Source organism: Phyllopteryx taeniolatus, chromosome 21, assembly GCF_024500385.1.
Source record: "Phyllopteryx taeniolatus isolate TA_2022b chromosome 21, UOR_Ptae_1.2, whole genome shotgun sequence".
NCBI lineage: Eukaryota > Metazoa > Chordata > Actinopteri > Syngnathiformes > Syngnathidae > Phyllopteryx > Phyllopteryx taeniolatus.
In genome coordinates this window covers 15,018,350-15,034,818 of record NC_084522.1, presented here as the reverse complement: position 1 = coordinate 15,034,818, position 16,469 = coordinate 15,018,350, and the positions used below count along the sequence as shown (strand labels likewise).

Below are 16,469 nucleotides of genomic sequence, written 5' to 3'. Positions count from 1 at the left end.
TTAGGGTTGTTAGGTTAGGGTTACGTTTTAGGGTTAGTAGGGTTAGGGTTAGTTAGGGTTAGGTTAGAGTTAGGGTTAGGTTAGGTTAGGTTAGGTTAGGGTTAGGTTAGGTTAGGGTTAGGTTACGGTTAGGTTACGGTTAGTAGGTTAGGTTAGGGTTTAGGGTTAGTAGGGTTAGGGTTAGTTAGGGTTGGTTAGGGTTAGGGTTTGTGTTAGGGTTAGAGTTAGGGTTTAGTTAGGGTTAGGTTAGGGTTAGGTTAGGGTAGGGTTAGGTTAGGGTTAGGTTAGGGTTAGTAGCTTAGGGTAGGGTTTAGGGTTAGTAGGGTTAGGGTTAGTGGTTAGGTTGGGTTAGGGTTTATGGTTAGGGTTAGGTTAGGGTTATTGGTTAGGGTTAGTTAGGTTTAGGGTTAGGGTTAGTTAGGGTTAGTTAGGGTTAGGTTAGAGTTAGGTTAGGGTTAGGTTAGGTTAGGTTAGGGTTTAGGGTTAGTTAGGGTTAGTTAGGGTTAGGGTTAGGGTTAGGGTTTAGGGTTAGGGTTAGGTTAGGTCAGGGTTTAGGGTTTAGGGTTAGGTTAGGGTTAGGGTTTAGGGTTAGTTAGGGTTAGGGTTTAGGGTTTAGGGTTAGTTAGGGTTTAGGGTTAGGGTTAGTTAGGGTTGGTTAGGGTTAGAGTTAGGGTTTAGTTGGGGTTAGGGTTAGGTTAGGGTTAGGTTAGGTTATGTTAGGGTTAGGGTTAGGGTTAGATTAGGGTTAGGTTAGGGTTAGGTTAGGTTAGGTTAGGGTTAGGGGTTAGGGTTAGGGTTAGGGTTAGGGTTAGGGTTAGGGTAAGCTACATTGTGGCTTTGTAGAAAGCTTATGACAGAGTACCCAGAGAAGAACTGTGGTACTGATGCAGAAGTCTGTAGTGGCAGAGAAGTATGTTAGAATAAAACAGGACATGTATGAGGGTGTCAAGTGTGTTATGTGACAGAAGCGTCTCTGCTCGGATGAAGGGCAAAGTTTATAAAACAGTGGTGAGGCCAGCCATGATGTACGCATTAGAGACACTGAAGAAACAACAGGAAGCAGAGCTCGAGGTAGCAGAAATGAAGATGTTGAGGTTCTCTCGAGGAGTGACCAGGTTGGACAGAATTAGAAATGAGCTCATCTGAGGGACAGCCAAGGTTAGATGTTTTGGAGACAAAGTTAGAGAGAGCAGACGTCGATGGTTTGAACATGTCCAGAGAAGAGATAGTGAGTATATTGGTACAAGGGTGATGAGGATGGAGTTGCCAGGCAAGAGAGCTAGAAGGTTCATAGATGTAGTGAGGGAAGACATGAGTGCAGTTGGTGCGAGAGAGGAGGATGCAGGAGATAGGCTTACATGGAAAAGGATGACACGGTGTAGTGACCCCTAACGGGACAAGCCCAAAGGAAAAGTAGAAGAAATAAAGTACTCTGCATGTAATAAAAAAAAAAAGAAGAAGCATTTCTGCTGGTTTCAAATGAGTCCGCCTCATTCCAGAAAAATGTATGTACATGCTTCAGCCCATTTTCAGATAGCATTTGCCAGAATGTATTGAGTTTTTGAATCCCTGTTGTTCTTTTTTAATTTATTTCTAAGGATGATGAATTATACTGTACATTCATTTAACTTTAGTTTAAATTGGCTGGGCACTATGGAAATCAATACAATCAGTACAGGGAACAACTGGCATGCGTTTATTGCCTCTCTCCAAACTGCTTTGGCGTTACTCATAAAATCCACACCTGTTTGTGAAACACAAAAGCATTTCTATTATCATTTCTGCAATCATTGGTTTTCCAGGAGATTTAATTATGGAATATCCTAGATTACTGCTGGCAAAAAAAATCATTTGGGGGGGGGGGGGAAAGTCCTGTTTTCAAAATGTAATTTATCCATCCATTTCCAATGCCACTAGTCCTCATTAGAGTCATGAGTGCGCTAGAGCGTATGCCGGCTGATTTTGGGTAAGAGGTTGGCTACACCCTGGACTGGTCACCAGCCAATCACAGGTCACATACAGTATGAACAAACAACCATTCACACCGATAGACAATTTAGAGTCTTTTAGTCTAACTTAACTTGCATGTTTTTGGAATGTGGAAGGAACCTGGCAAAAACTGATGCAAGCAAGGTGAGAGCATAAAGACTCCAAATTCCACAAAGGAAGGCTGTGGCTAAGACGATACACTTATGCATTTACATTATTTACTGTGTAGACGTACAGGAGTAATATGACCGTCTCTCACCCCGCCTGCTTTCCGGGATCCACTAGCAAGTTCAGAGAACTCACGTTTGGCTGGGAGTGTATGTAGTAGCTCAGCAGCAACTGCTCTGGAGGCTTAGCAGCGGCCATCGGGTCTCTATCCCCAAGGCCCGCGTTTACCGAGCCGTGTGCCCGAACAAAGAAAGGGGAGGGGGGAGGGGTGGTCGAGGGCAGCCCGTGGCTGGCGAGATTAGCCAGCCAGGACATGAAGCGAGAAAAGACAAAAGGGAGAGTAAGAAGCAGGAGTCAACAGTTAAATACCCCGGGGGGGTGTAGACGACTGAGGACCAGACAAGACCACACCCATCAGCTTGAGTCTAGTCTACAATTTTGACCCATAAAATGGATTTAAAATCATATATTAATATAAAATACCCCCAACTTTGTACTCTTTACTCACAGGTCAAGCATATAGAGTGACTGTTTAAACTTTAGTCTTGGACAATCAACTGCTTATGGTTCAAATCACATTTCATGCTGCTTGGAGTCAAAGCAAGATAAACAGTCTCGCAGCTGCGCTTGTAAAGTTGACACACTGACACAGATATCAAGGCATACATTTGAAATCGGCAGAGTTTGTAAATTATCAAAACACAAATTTTCCTTTGTTCAAACCTCAAATGCGAGCTCACGGTTCGACTTTGCAGTTCCTCTCAACGACAGCGGGTGTCGCCTTGTGTGCACATTTGTCGACTTGCCCCTTTCGGCTGCTGCCAGTTCAAACGAAGAAAAGGACTCTTTGATGACTGTAAACCAAGATTTGGAGCGGACCTGCTAATTACTTTAGGGTCCACTTGAAGTACGGCGGGCGTCCTCTTAGCGACTGTCTCACAGCAGGGCGGCTTCAAAGAATGCAGTTTATCAAGCCGTGGGGAGTCACTGTGTCACCTCAGGTTTTGGGGAGCATGTCCGCTACACAGGATACTCAAAGGCTTGCCGACATGCATAAATCTGTAATTCAGCCACCCCTAACCAATCTCGCAAGAGGAAATGGTAGCAGTGCACTCAGAAATAATAATTATTTCCAAACAGTGTTATCCATTGATGAATGTTGTGCTACCTTGGATGGTTCGTATGGATGGAGTTCTTGATGGTTGGTCGATGGCCACCATGTCCTTTCCAGCCTGCGACGTCAGCAAAGAGGTGCCAGAGCAATGTTTTGGGCTGGAATATTGTGGATTCAGATGATAGGCTCCTTCTGGATGACTGTTTGTGTCATGATGATCTCTGAAAAATATATATAGCTCCGTTTACACTATGTTCCCGCCGGCCACAGCAACCCTGTTTCAGGGTACTATGGACAAAACAGGATGGTCGTGAGACAAGGTAGGATATCGGATGGAAAAGGATGACAGGCCATGATTGCCGTGGATGTCCAGCCAGATCTTTAAATTGACAAAACATTTGCCATGGGTGGCAGAAATCTAGTTGGCCGTAGTAAAACGGGGTGTACGCAAATAAACCTGACAATATGGGGTGCAATAGGGTGTATAATACAACTTGGAGGCGGTCCATTGTTTTACGAGGAACATTGCAGTCACCGGCATCTCACACTCGCCCCCTACTGTACAACTCTTCTAAAGCTAAACCACGTGTTTAATTTACCTATAATGCCTGCCGTGGCATACATGTACCTGTTTAGAGAGAAAAGAAGAACCGTGCCTTCCACATTAGAATATTTCTCATACAAGTCAGCACACTGCAAAAAATACCAATAAGGCTTTAAATGCTTTGGGTACAAACTGACCAATACTATTAAGCCTATGCTGTGACTCAAAATAGTGTTCCAATTTATTTTACGCAGTAGTTTAAAAAACAGATTGTAAAAAAAAAAAAAAAAAAAAAAATGCTAAAGTTTTATTTCTGTGATTAGATGGAGATATTTTTTGGGAATGCTATTTTGATCTCAGTAAGATCAATTTTTAATACAGCTTTTTAATTGGATCTCATTTGACTACCAACTGAAGTGTCCAGTTAGTGTTCTCTCTTATCTCTAAAATATCATGAAGCAAGTTGTAATGGTTGTTGGAGTAAAAACCTTGTCTTTTTCATATGCTTATAAATAATTTCAGTAGGGCCAAGAGAGTTAGATAAGGATACATGTTTGAAGTTGCCTCGAAAGGCAAGGCATTAAAGCAGTTTGGATGACAGCTGGATGGTACTGGTTTGATCTCTTCTAAAATCCTATGTTTGTTTCTGAGAGGTGAGTGGAATAAGATAGACAAGTCCTGTGCGAGTGGCGGGCAGGATTTTGTTTGTGTGCTGTTATGTGTACCTACATAGCAAACAGGCTGCTCCTGCTGCTGCTGCTGCTGCTGCTGCTGGCGATGTGTGTTTCATTCCTTCATTTGCCCTTTCGAATGGGATTCTTTAGGTTTGGTACAAAGATGACTGACTGTTGATCGATGTGTATTGATTTTTTTTGCCTCAGCTACGTCTTTGTCATGTCTCCAATTCATCTTCTCTGCCTGTCATCACATAGTGAATTGTCCTTTCTCTTCATTTACTTGTCACTGGAGCACTGATTTAATTATGTCAATGCAGAGAGAGTCAAGCTTCTTGTTTTTCAGTCACAAAAATCAAAACATTTGACTGTTTCCAATTCACTGTTTCAGTAGTCTTTAATGTGAACAACAGGTTTTCAGTGGCAGTTCTGAAGGGGGGCGGTGGGCAACAGGGGTCAATACACCCATAACACTGAGTCTGGACCCCCATCCCCCATCACGTAGTATTGTATCGTCCGTCCTTCAAAATAACAACAACAGCAGCAGTAAAAAAACACGGTTACCCCAGAAGACTTTTAGTGGGTTGCCCCACTAAAAAAGGCGGTCAAGAGTTTTGTTGATATATGCTACAAGCTTTTGTTTTTATTCTAAAGCCAGACCAGGGACTAAGACTGCAAATTAGCTGAGGGTGGATGTCTCGTATCGCATTTTCCCATTTTTAAAGGCTTCTTGTTATTCGTTTTTTAAGGTGCAGAAGTCGGACATAGTGTCCTCTTTTCTTTTCATTTTGAACTATAGACGAAAAGGAATGAGAGGAATACACTACATTTCAGCAACAAGTCTATATTTATTATAAAAAGCTACTGTTGCGGGCTTGCTGTTTTGTCATGTGGTAAAGTTAACTAATGTTGACTAGAAGCGGGTTGAATTTGCCCCTGTGACTAAACTGGCCTCAGCCAAGCCCCCTTCAATAAAATTGGTCTATAGCCCCCTCTGTATAGTTAGCGTCTTCAGAACCGGTGAGCTATTATTTTGCTAAGCACAATAATTTCGCTGCTCGCAATGTCAATTGGCGATCCATGGGCAAGGGAAGGATGTGTTTAAAAAAAACTGCACACCCTATGCTGTCCCTTGCTTGAAACAAAATGGAAAAAAAAGTGGAAAGTGACTTACGGGACACCCTGACTGCACTGTACAGTATTTGACAAGGTAAAACGACATACCCACAAAGTTCATGATATAAAGTCCCATGGAAAAGTACAGTGGGTACGGAAAGTATTCAGAACCCCTTAAATATTTCGCTCTTTGTTGTATTGCAGCCATTTGCTAAAATCAGTTAAGTTCATTTTTTTCCCCATTAATGTACAGACAGCACCCCATATCGACAGGAAGAAAAAAAAACTGAATTGTTGAAATTTTTGCAGATTTATTAAAAAAGAAAAACTGAAATATCACACAGCCATAATAAGTATTCAGATCCTTTGCTGCGACACTCATATATTGAACTCGGGTGCTGTCCATTTCTTCTGATCATCCTTGCGATGGTTCTACACCTTCATTGGAGTCCGGCTGTGTTTGATTGTACTGATTGGACTTGATTAGGAAAGCCACACACCTGTCTGTATAAGACCTTACAGCTCACAGTGCATGTCAGAGCAAATGAGAATCAGGAGGTCAAAGGAACTGCCTGAAGAGCTCAGAGACAAAATTGTGGCAAGGCACAGATCTGGCCAAGGTTACAAAAACCCTGGGCCGCTCTCGGATGGGTTCCTGGGCACGACCCCGCCTCTCGGGTGGGTGGGCCCGGATCCTCAGCCCCCGCGGTGCAGGCGCAGCAAGTACAGGACACTTCTGACAGCTATTGTGCATGCGAGACGGTGTCAATTCACTCGCATGTGTCGGCAGACACACCCCTGGGACTGATTCGCTCGGTGTGGGGCCTCTCACTCATTGCAATAAATAACTCATAACTACGCCAACTTTCTGGGTGTCCCTTCACTTGCACTCTGTTTCTATTGATGTTTACAATTTACATAGCCACTTCCACTACACTTCAATTGTACAGCGGGTCCACGACCTTTGTCCTGCATGCTTCCCCTCTTGTCCTGTCTTATCTTGTCTTCACAGGACGTAGCACTACTTCCCCATACAACACTCAAATCTACGTGTCATTGTACTAGGCATAAAATGATTTACTTTCCTCATCTTTCTTACAGCTAGTGTCCTGTCTTTTGTTGTCTTCTCTTCCTATATTTAGTTATCTTTTCACTGTCTCTCCCTTTTTTTGTGTCACTCCCCCGTAAAACTTTGTTCTGCCCGACTGAAATTTAAAATACTTATCAGAATACAAAGAACCACAGTGGTAGCTTAAAAACTCCACTGTGGCACAGTAAAACTCTCTGACATAAAAGGGATAGAGATCTTCCTTTCTGCTTGAACTAAACAGCCGAACAGGACATAAAAACAAAACCGAAAAAAAGCAAAACTAAAACAATGAGCTCACGAAGCGATGTCCAATCCATCCATCCATTGTCTTCCGCTTATCCGAGGTCGATGTCTTAGCGCTTAACAATTATTTTTTGTTGGTTTTGTTTTTCAAAAACAGTGTTATAAACATTTGACACCATCTAAAGAGAACACTTCAGTAATAACATGACCCGTGGACACTGAATATATTTTAGCCGATACTCCCGCTCTCTTTACATTTTGGAATCATCATTGTTCATGCAGTCATCTCAATAAAACCATCTAACCATACATGCCATGTTCAAATTGAAAGGATGTGGGCTAACTTTCTAGGGGTTGTAATTGATGATCAAATTAGCCGGAAACCACATATTCAGCATGTTCAGTGTAAGGTAGCGAAAAGCATTGCCATCATTAATAAAGCTAAAGACAGACTAGACTATGAACGACTACACACTCTTTACTGTTCCCTAGTTCTACTGTATTTACAATATTGTATTGAGGTCTGGGGAAACAACGACAATAATTGATTACGGTCAATAATCACCCTTCAAAAAAAATAGCCATAAGGACCATTCGCAAGGTTGGGTATCTGGAACACACCAATTCACTCTTTTCAGGATCAAATCTATTAAAATTCACAGATATTGTAACATGTCGAACATCACAAATAATGTATAAGCCCAAAAACAACAAACTACAAGGAAACATTCCAAATCTGTTCTGGAATAGGGAAGGTAATTACCCTTTGAGGGACTCTACACAACATTAAAATATTATACACATGCGCAACTAGGCAAAGTTTTTGTCAATTTGTGGTGTGAAACTGTGAAGCGGTTTTGAGTGAGGCATGAAAGCAATGTCCAAACAGAAACCTCTTTAAAAGAATGTGTAAAAAGATGTTGCACATAGGGTATGAGGAAAGGGAGGACAGATGCGCAGTATAATAATGATATACATGGGAATGTACAGTAAGTGCAAGTGTTTAATAGTGATACTGCATTTTGTATGTTGCATGGATTTGCCATTTCACCACACTTCTGAAGGGATCATGTATCTCAGGTCATGGTGAAAGGGCAGGCTCTAAATAAGTTGAACTTCTTCCCACTCCTTTTCAGACTAGCAGTACATGGTGTTGAAGGATGGGATATTTATACTGTAGATCTGTTTGTTTGTTTGTTTGTTTTCTGCAGGTTTAAAATAAACTTCAATCCATCAAATGAACTTTTTCTGGAATTCCAACCACTGTAACATATTGCAACTTGTAACTTCCCCCTGAATAGAAATCTCTCTCTGCTTCCAATGGGTGACAGACTGCTTCAGTCAGTCATAAATGGAAAGTGAGTGGGTTCCTGATACATAAGTGGGTGGCTTTCGGTTCTGTTCTGATGTTTGTGAGATGTTTACTGCATAGAAATTGCTTCATTTCTGTGTCATTTTGACCAAGGAATCGAAAAATCAAGAGAGTCGTTTGATGGATGGATTTGTAAACTGGACCGATGCGTCAGCCTCGGGGTAATTGCATTTTGGCCCTCGGGGAGATCGTTCCAGTGTCTCTTTCAGACTCTTCTTCTTGTTGACTTGACTGCAATTAGCAGAAGAGCACAGCGCTGTGTCACAGGGAAGGAGACAAGAGTCACTGCTCTCTTTCTACCATTGTTATGACTTTAATTCATTTTGGGTTGACGACGTACACACTCGTACGTACGCAATACAAGAAAGAAAATCGGGGTAGGATTTGATTCATTTATGTTTAGCCCGAATGAAATGGGTTATTTTGTCACACAAGGGAATGTCTGTCTGAATAATTACATCGCTTACACGCTCACTATATTGTGTCATTATCTACTTCTAAAACGATAATGCTCCTAAAACAAATTGCAAAAAACAAAAACTAGTCCTTTTGAAAAACGGGATTGTTAGCGATTTAGTCACAGTGCAGACTATAGTAAATTATCCACAGCACTCCTGATGCAACATCAAACCTTGTCATTATAACACAACCAAAGTCAACTTAAATACAAGCCAACTCAATCATAACGTTCATAAATTTTGTGCAAGGGGGATGAAGATCAAGTAAGTTTTTCATTTGAAAGGCCATGTCAAACACCAACAAGATAAAAACAAATAGTGACTATTTTCTCTTTTCCCCATTTGAATTACAATAGAAGCACTCCAACAGCCGCATCATTTTTATTGTGCCATCTAGCTAATCGAATCGTTTTGCCTCATTCTCCACGCACCGGAAATTAATCTGGTAACTAACATACGAACAACCAAACAATCTTGTTTCAGAATTGCGCAAACATTTCATGGCGCTTTGCCTCCACGAGGTTTCTTTGCGAAGCTTCCCAGCGTCAAAAAAATCATCATGCCTTCATGTCCTTCTAACCAGGTTTTATCCAATCTTTTCCTCAGGTGCTCTGTTTGATCACAGCCCCCGTCACCATGATCCTGTCTTCTCAGCAGGACGCTTCATTCGCCTTCGCTTCCCTGGCCATTGTTTTTTCTGTCTACATCACCCTGGTGGTTCTGTTTGTTCCCAAGGTAAAAAAAAAACACATCACTGTTACCCCGTCACGTCTTCCGTGTAGATTAAAACAGCAGTCAAAGTCTCTTTAATAAATGGCCTTTCATCTGGGATCTGAGACGCTATAATATATCACATAATGACCTGTAGATTGTCCCTATCTTGCTGTGTCAGCATTGATTCCTGTCCAAGTCTGCTCTCTTTTGTCACCCTAGGAGAGTATTCATCATTTCCCTCTTTGGACACATTTGAATTATGCAGTCTGTCTGTGATGACACTGGCTGCTCTCCATTTGCTGCAAGAAAATGTCATTGTTTTCTCATGCCAAACTATGAGGTCAAACATAAGCATAATATTACCATAACATAGGATAAAAACATTTTTGGAAGAGCCACAAGAAGGTCATTTTTTTCATGTTATAACTGTTGGTTCAAACAAAAGCAATCTAAGTTGTAAATTACCTTTATTATTTCGTGATGTTTTTGCTGTGTGTTTTATGCGTGTGTGTGTGAGTACGTACGTCCATGTATACAGTCATCACTCACTATATTGCGCTTCGCTTATTGCGGGTTCAGTGCATAGCAGATTTTTTTTATGGAACAGTATAGTAGACAACAGTTACTCAAATGCAAATCTCCAATAAAGTGATCAGCTTTAGCTAACTGAATATAGTGTGACACTATTTATCATAGGGGGCATCTGAGGCTCACGCGGCCTACAGAGTTGTCACAGTTCAGTGAGCAACAATCACTTAGAGAGTTGGTATGTCACCACGTAGCATGACCATGTAGTGAGCATGACCGAAAGGCCACTGTTTATCACTCAAGCCACAGTCAGGGTTTAATGAAATGAAATAAATAAAATGCACACATACCAACCTAGCACAACGTAGGCAGACGCTCATAACAATATGGGCATGAACAAATGTAAAAAGTATAAAGAGCAATGTTTAGCTTGATTTCCCACAAGTAGTTACAAAAAGAGCGCCTGCCACCAGTTGTTAGAACGATTTGTAATCCATAGCAGGTGGTAAAGATAGAAGGATGAGGAGAGTTGGTGCTCTTACAATCACTTTATAAACAAACAGGAACAAAATACAGTAACCAAAAGCACATTCTAAACACACCTGCCGGGAGCCTCAATGAGACCATGACTGCAAACCACAGTGGTTAATGCTATAGGCAAGAACTCGCCCATCAATATCATGTCAGCATAAGTTCACATCCATGTCACTCAACAGAGTGCAGACCCACCTTTTAAAGTCCTAGGCTCGTTCAAATAGTTACGAAAATGTGGAACGTATAGATGGTGACCCCAAGTGGACCAAAATGACTCTGTGATAAATGCAAGCATGAAACTTGAAAATGTATATAAATAATACAATAAATACGTGGTCGCTATTTGGCGGATTTTGTCTATTGTTGGAGTAGTCTGGAATGTAACTCCGGCAATAAACGAGAGATTACTGTACATAGTACGTTGTAAAACAGCATGTGCATATTTTGCAGATGCGACGCCTGATCACACGAGGCGAGTGGCAATCAGACGCCCAGGAGACGATGAAGACTGGTTCATCCATGAACAACAATGATGAGGAGAAGTCCAGACAGCTGGAGAGAGAGAACAAGGAGCTACAGAAGATCATACAAGAAGTAATCCAAACTTCTTTTTTTCCTTTCCTCAATTTAGAAATGAACATGCACCATGTTGTCGACATGAATAACTGCACCTCAAAGAGAGGTGTTGTTTTTCTCATGTCAGAATTTGGACTTAAACAACAGAGCCATTTGGTATGAAACTGGGCTGCCACAAGAAGGTCCATTCTTCATGTCACTGCATAAACATAATAAAGCATTTGGTTCAAACAAAATCAATCTAGATTTCCTGTCTTTACTTGTCTGAAGTACTTTACTGTTTATGCTGTGTTTTGTTATAGGACCTCACATATTTATGTACAGTTGCATAAGGTTATTAACTAAAACGGCAGAAGAACAAAGTGAGCAAAATGTATGTTTTTAAAAGTTCTTATTTCCACAAATTTAAACATACCACATTGTCAACTTCAATAAACTTAAAACAACGCACCTCAAATAGATGCCGTTTTCTTCCACGTGGTGCCACTAGGAGGCTGTAATTTGCCTTACCTTTAATATGATACTAGCAGGACGTTAAGTGAGCAGTTAGCACGTCTGCCTCACATTTTTGAAGTTGAAGGTTCAAATCTCGGCTGCGATAACATGCATGTTAAATTCTTTACAGGCTCTAAATTGCATGTCTTAGTGTGTATATTTGTAGTACATTGGTCAGTCGGAGCTCATTAACCAAAATATTGTTTTAAATGCTAAAATATGATTATTGAAAAACACAGTACAAAAAGCTGAAAACAAATTATAGAGTATAACGTGAGGCTAAGTGGTACATAAAATGGATGGATGGATGAATGTATAAATTATAGTTATTTTTTATTAGTATTCCTTAATTGTTTTAGTCATTGACTGTTACCGTAATTTCTCGTGTATAATGCCCACCCATGTATAATGCGCACACCCAAAGTTGAGCTAAAAATTATGGAAAACCCTTCAACCTATGTATAATGCATTTTTACAATGCATGATTTTGCTTCTACCCATATGATCCAAACATGAAGTATTATCTGTATTTTGTTAGTTTTTTCATAGAATTATTCTGAAGTTAAGCACTTTATTTGAACACATAATACTTTCTTTTTATTTACTTGCTCTTATTTTGAAATTCACAGCCCTACTTTTATTTAGTAAATGAGAAAACAAACAGTTGTGCTCATATGTTTGATTGCCCAGGCAGAATTTGTAACGTGTACAATTCTTTTAAGAAAACATGAAGGACCAGGCGAAACACATTTAATTTTATTTTAATGGGATTCAAATTAAACTGTCAAGCATTTCAGAAAAGCATTATCATGAAACAAAACATAACCATAAAGAAATTAATGATGGTTGTTGTTCAGTCATTAAAAAAAAATAATAATAATAATAATTCAAAAATTCTGCCTGGGTATGTAAATTTATGAGCAATGAATGAATTGGAATGAAAGTGTAGTCTACACCTGTTTCATAACCTCTAGGTGGCATACTAGAATGAAGGTGTACAGCTTTTTCATAGCCTCTAGATGGCGGCATGCATTTATAAAATGTGAAAGTCTTTTTCATTTTTCCCTATACCTATATATAATGCGCACTATTGACTTTTGACAATTTTGGGGGGCAAAAAATGCGCATTATGCACGAGAAATGACGGTATTCTTTTGGATTTCTCATAGGAGCCCAAAAGAAATGTGTCTCTAAAAAGGTGAATTCAGTTTGCAATTCCTCATTCGTGTTAAAAATGGTAATGTTGAGAGCTCACGGAAATTCAAAGAGCCTGCAATAACATACTTTCTGATGCTAACTCGGTCTGTTCATGACAGGTGGTCTTATAAATGTATAAATCTCCTCTATGTGCCCTCAGAAAGAAGAACGTGTATCAGAGCTGAGGAACCAGCTGTCTGAGCGACAGGCCCTTCGATCAAGGAGAAGACCATCCACTGTCTCCAATCAAAACCATAGCAACCCACCGCTCGCCATCCTCCCGACTGACCCCAGATCACTGGCCCCGCCGCCGGGGTACCCTGCACCCACTTCGGACCTGCATGCGGTCTCCCCATCATTTGGCAACTCATCTAGCCTTTACCAGCCTGACAACAAAATCAGCCGCAATAACTGTCACACCAGCCGGCTGCAGATGCTCTACAAATGAGGTGAACATGATCTGAGGGTTTTCATGACATTCATTGTACATGTTGATGAACAAAATAAGGTACAACATGTGGCCTTAGACATCTGTGAAGCGCAGAATTTTGCATCTGTCATATCCTAGTGGGGTGTGACGCCAACTAGGAGTTCAGATAATTGTTCCATGTTGACCGTTTGCTAATCTTATCCCCCTTAAGGACAGCGCTGTTGCTGAGACTTATTCTTTAAGCAAGCCCTTCAGATTATGGCCCTACTGCTCCATCAGAGTCAAATTTAAATAATACTGCCTTCGAACAGAGTTTCTCCGCATTCAATCCATAACTTCTTGAGGAATGCCCTTTTGCTCTGGATGCAGTTCAAATGTATGTAGTTGGTCGTCCAGGATTCACACTCAGTAGACTTCATGGTAATGCAAAACATAATCGCAGTGGCACATCCCACAGGTAAAGCGGGCGAAGTCGGAAGTGGCTCATTTACATGTCACAGCTCTTAAATCGGCTTCCTCGTCAACACGTGGATGTTTAGATGGGGTGAGACTGTGCTGTCATTCTGGATCCTTCTGGTATTGTGACACAGGTATCTTGAGAACAGATATCATTTCTGGAAAAATGGCATTTGTCACTTTTAAATTCTGCACATGCTGTATGTACCATCATGCAGTGGTTTCCAATCTTGTAATTACCAAAATACAGTATATTAAGTTGTACTTTTACAGGACAAAAAAGGAATGAGAATAACAAATAATGAAAATATGTTTCACAAACAATGAAATAGTAAATGTTATGGCACATTAACACCATTATCTGTATGAGCCGTTGGCTGTTAAAATGTGATTGTGCAAATGTTTGTGTCTGTTCCTGAGGAAGAACTAAACGGACCGAAGTCATCTCTTAGAATAGACACCAGCTGACCCACACCCAAAGGAGAACAACCGAAACCTAACAATGTAACAATTCCAAGATCAAAATAATGAAAAGTAGGATATGACAGCAGTAGCACAGGAACTAATATATTTTTGTGACGCAGCTAATCGCTTTGTGGCGTGCCAGTCAGCTGATACCAGCTGATTCAGTCAGCCCTCATCAGTTGATTACTCAGTAATCACTTCGAAGCTTACCGCAGTGATCTAAAAAAAAAGATTAAATGTCACAATCATAGGGAAGAACCGAGGATCCCAAAACCTTACTTGTTTTTTTTACTCACGCTCACGTCCAACGCTATCTTTGTCATAAATAGAGGGAAATTCTTTCCTCGTCGGCTTATGATAGGTCAAGTCCAATAACCTATGCTCATGTCAATATTCTATTTTGAAATTTGTCTTGATTGTATTGTCAACGCTGGATATACATATAAAACTGATGACAAACACGTCCAATGTTAATATTGGGTGAAAAAAGCCAACTCTCTTGCAATGTTTGACCATAACTTTAAGACCAGTTCCCTAATGAGCAGTGGTTGGAATTGTACTTAAGTACAGTCATGTATAATTTTAGATTTTTCAATTATCTGTACTTTATTTCAGCATGTACTGTATTTTTGATGACTTTTTACTCTTGCTTCCTACATTTCAAAACCAATATCTGTAACTTGTATTCCCACTACTCAAAATTGACACGTTCGGTTTTTTTCAACCTTTACGGATGAAAAGACAATGTTAAAAACAAAGTAAAATAGATGATGCCATTTGGATGTGGGGACGTGGAGCGATCAGTGAAGATGCCTCATTCATTTTCTGCTTGGAGGTGTACCAACACTTTGAAACGCCAAGTCAGATCTCAAGGGATTAAGACTGAACGCTGACTTTCATTGTATTTGGCCATTATAACATGATTTTGTGAAGAGAATTTGCTGACTTTGTGGCTCCTACTATGAAGTCCTACAGCTGCATAAAACAGTACTGTGAATTACTGCCTCTAAAAAAAAAAAACAAGTATTCCATATATGGCTAAATTGCCCAAAGTAACCACAGTGATGGCTTGAGATACAGGTTTAATTTAACCACGCTCACAATCTCAAATCATCCATTCCTACTGAAATGAATAGAAATGCCATTAATCCGTGCCAGCCTGCCGCCAAAAATAAATTCAAATAATAAATGGTTGTAATGTGTCTTTTAATGAGGAGAAATTTATTTATTTACCCGATATTTATCCAGGTAAGGTCATTGAGAACAGATTCCTGGCTGCAGACAACAGAGTAAAAGCAATAAAAATAAAAGCAAATACAATAAACACAAATAAATACATATACATACATAAATACAAATATAGTGCTGTGAAAAAGTATTGGCCCCCTTCTCTTATATTTTTGCATAGTTTCCCCACTTAAGATCATCAAAAAAGTGTAAATATCAAACAAAGATAACCAAAGTAAATATCAAAAAAAGGGAAAATAAATCAAATGCTGTTTTTATTTTTTTTTAATAAGGGAAATCAAATATTTAAAGCTACCTGACACTCTGTGAAAAGTGCTATAGTGACGTATTTACATAAGACATTACATTACATTACATCATAGCATATGATGAATAAAAGGTTCATAACAGGCTAAAACAGCTGCAGCAATCATGTAAAGTATCCCTCACTAACTTAAGCGATAATATTGGGATGAATGAGGTGAGTTTTATGATTTAGAACATTCTAGTCGTTTGGAGCGGAAAATTGAAAATGAGATTGCCTCAAAGTACTGTGGACTTTGGGAACAAAGAAGTTAATGAAAGTGCTGGAACGGAGAGTGCGGGTGGTGGTATAAATGGGGAGCAGAGTGGGGTCTTGCCAATGAGCGTTTTGTCAGTGTGAGTGAAAATAGCTCTCCAGAATATTGTAATTTATAAAAACATACTATCATGACATAATTAAATAGAATTATAAAGAATTACTGTTTTGTTTTTTTCACCCTGCATGAAAGCATTAAAGTGCCACAGCATAGATGCTAAATAGCATTAAGCTGTGACTGGAGCAAAACGGTTCTGGGGCAAGGAGATTTGCGGGAATCTGAGTACAGGGTCCAGGCAGGCAGGTAACAGGTTTCCGAAACGGAAGTGCAGAGAGTGAGGTAGGCTGGTAACATAAGGCATGCAGGTCAGAAGAAATGGTCTGAATATAAATGGGATTTGTTTTTTTTTGGGTTGGTTTATTTTTGGGAGTGACTGGTTGAAACAAACTAGACGAAGAGTGTTGTTGATCTGGTGACGTGGTGGACTCCAAGACCAGT

At 40.1% G+C, this 16,469-nt stretch overlaps 1 protein-coding gene across 4 annotated transcripts in view; it reads left to right on the top strand.

Annotated features, from left to right (window-relative positions):
- gabbr1b (gamma-aminobutyric acid (GABA) B receptor, 1b) overlaps positions 1-15,365 on the top strand; it is a 244,315-nt gene extending 228,950 nt beyond the window's left edge. For all 4 annotated transcript variants that reach the window (XM_061760292.1, XM_061760295.1, XM_061760293.1 and 1 more), the window contains 3 exons: positions 9,375-9,503; positions 10,995-11,138; positions 12,973-15,365. In XM_061760292.1, the coding sequence (XP_061616276.1) occupies positions 9,375-9,503; positions 10,995-11,138; positions 12,973-13,260 (561 nt within the window). In that variant the 3' untranslated portion in view covers positions 13,261-15,365. The remainder of the gene's footprint in view (positions 1-9,374; positions 9,504-10,994; positions 11,139-12,972) is intronic.
- The last annotated feature ends 1,104 nt before the right edge of the window (positions 15,366-16,469 follow it).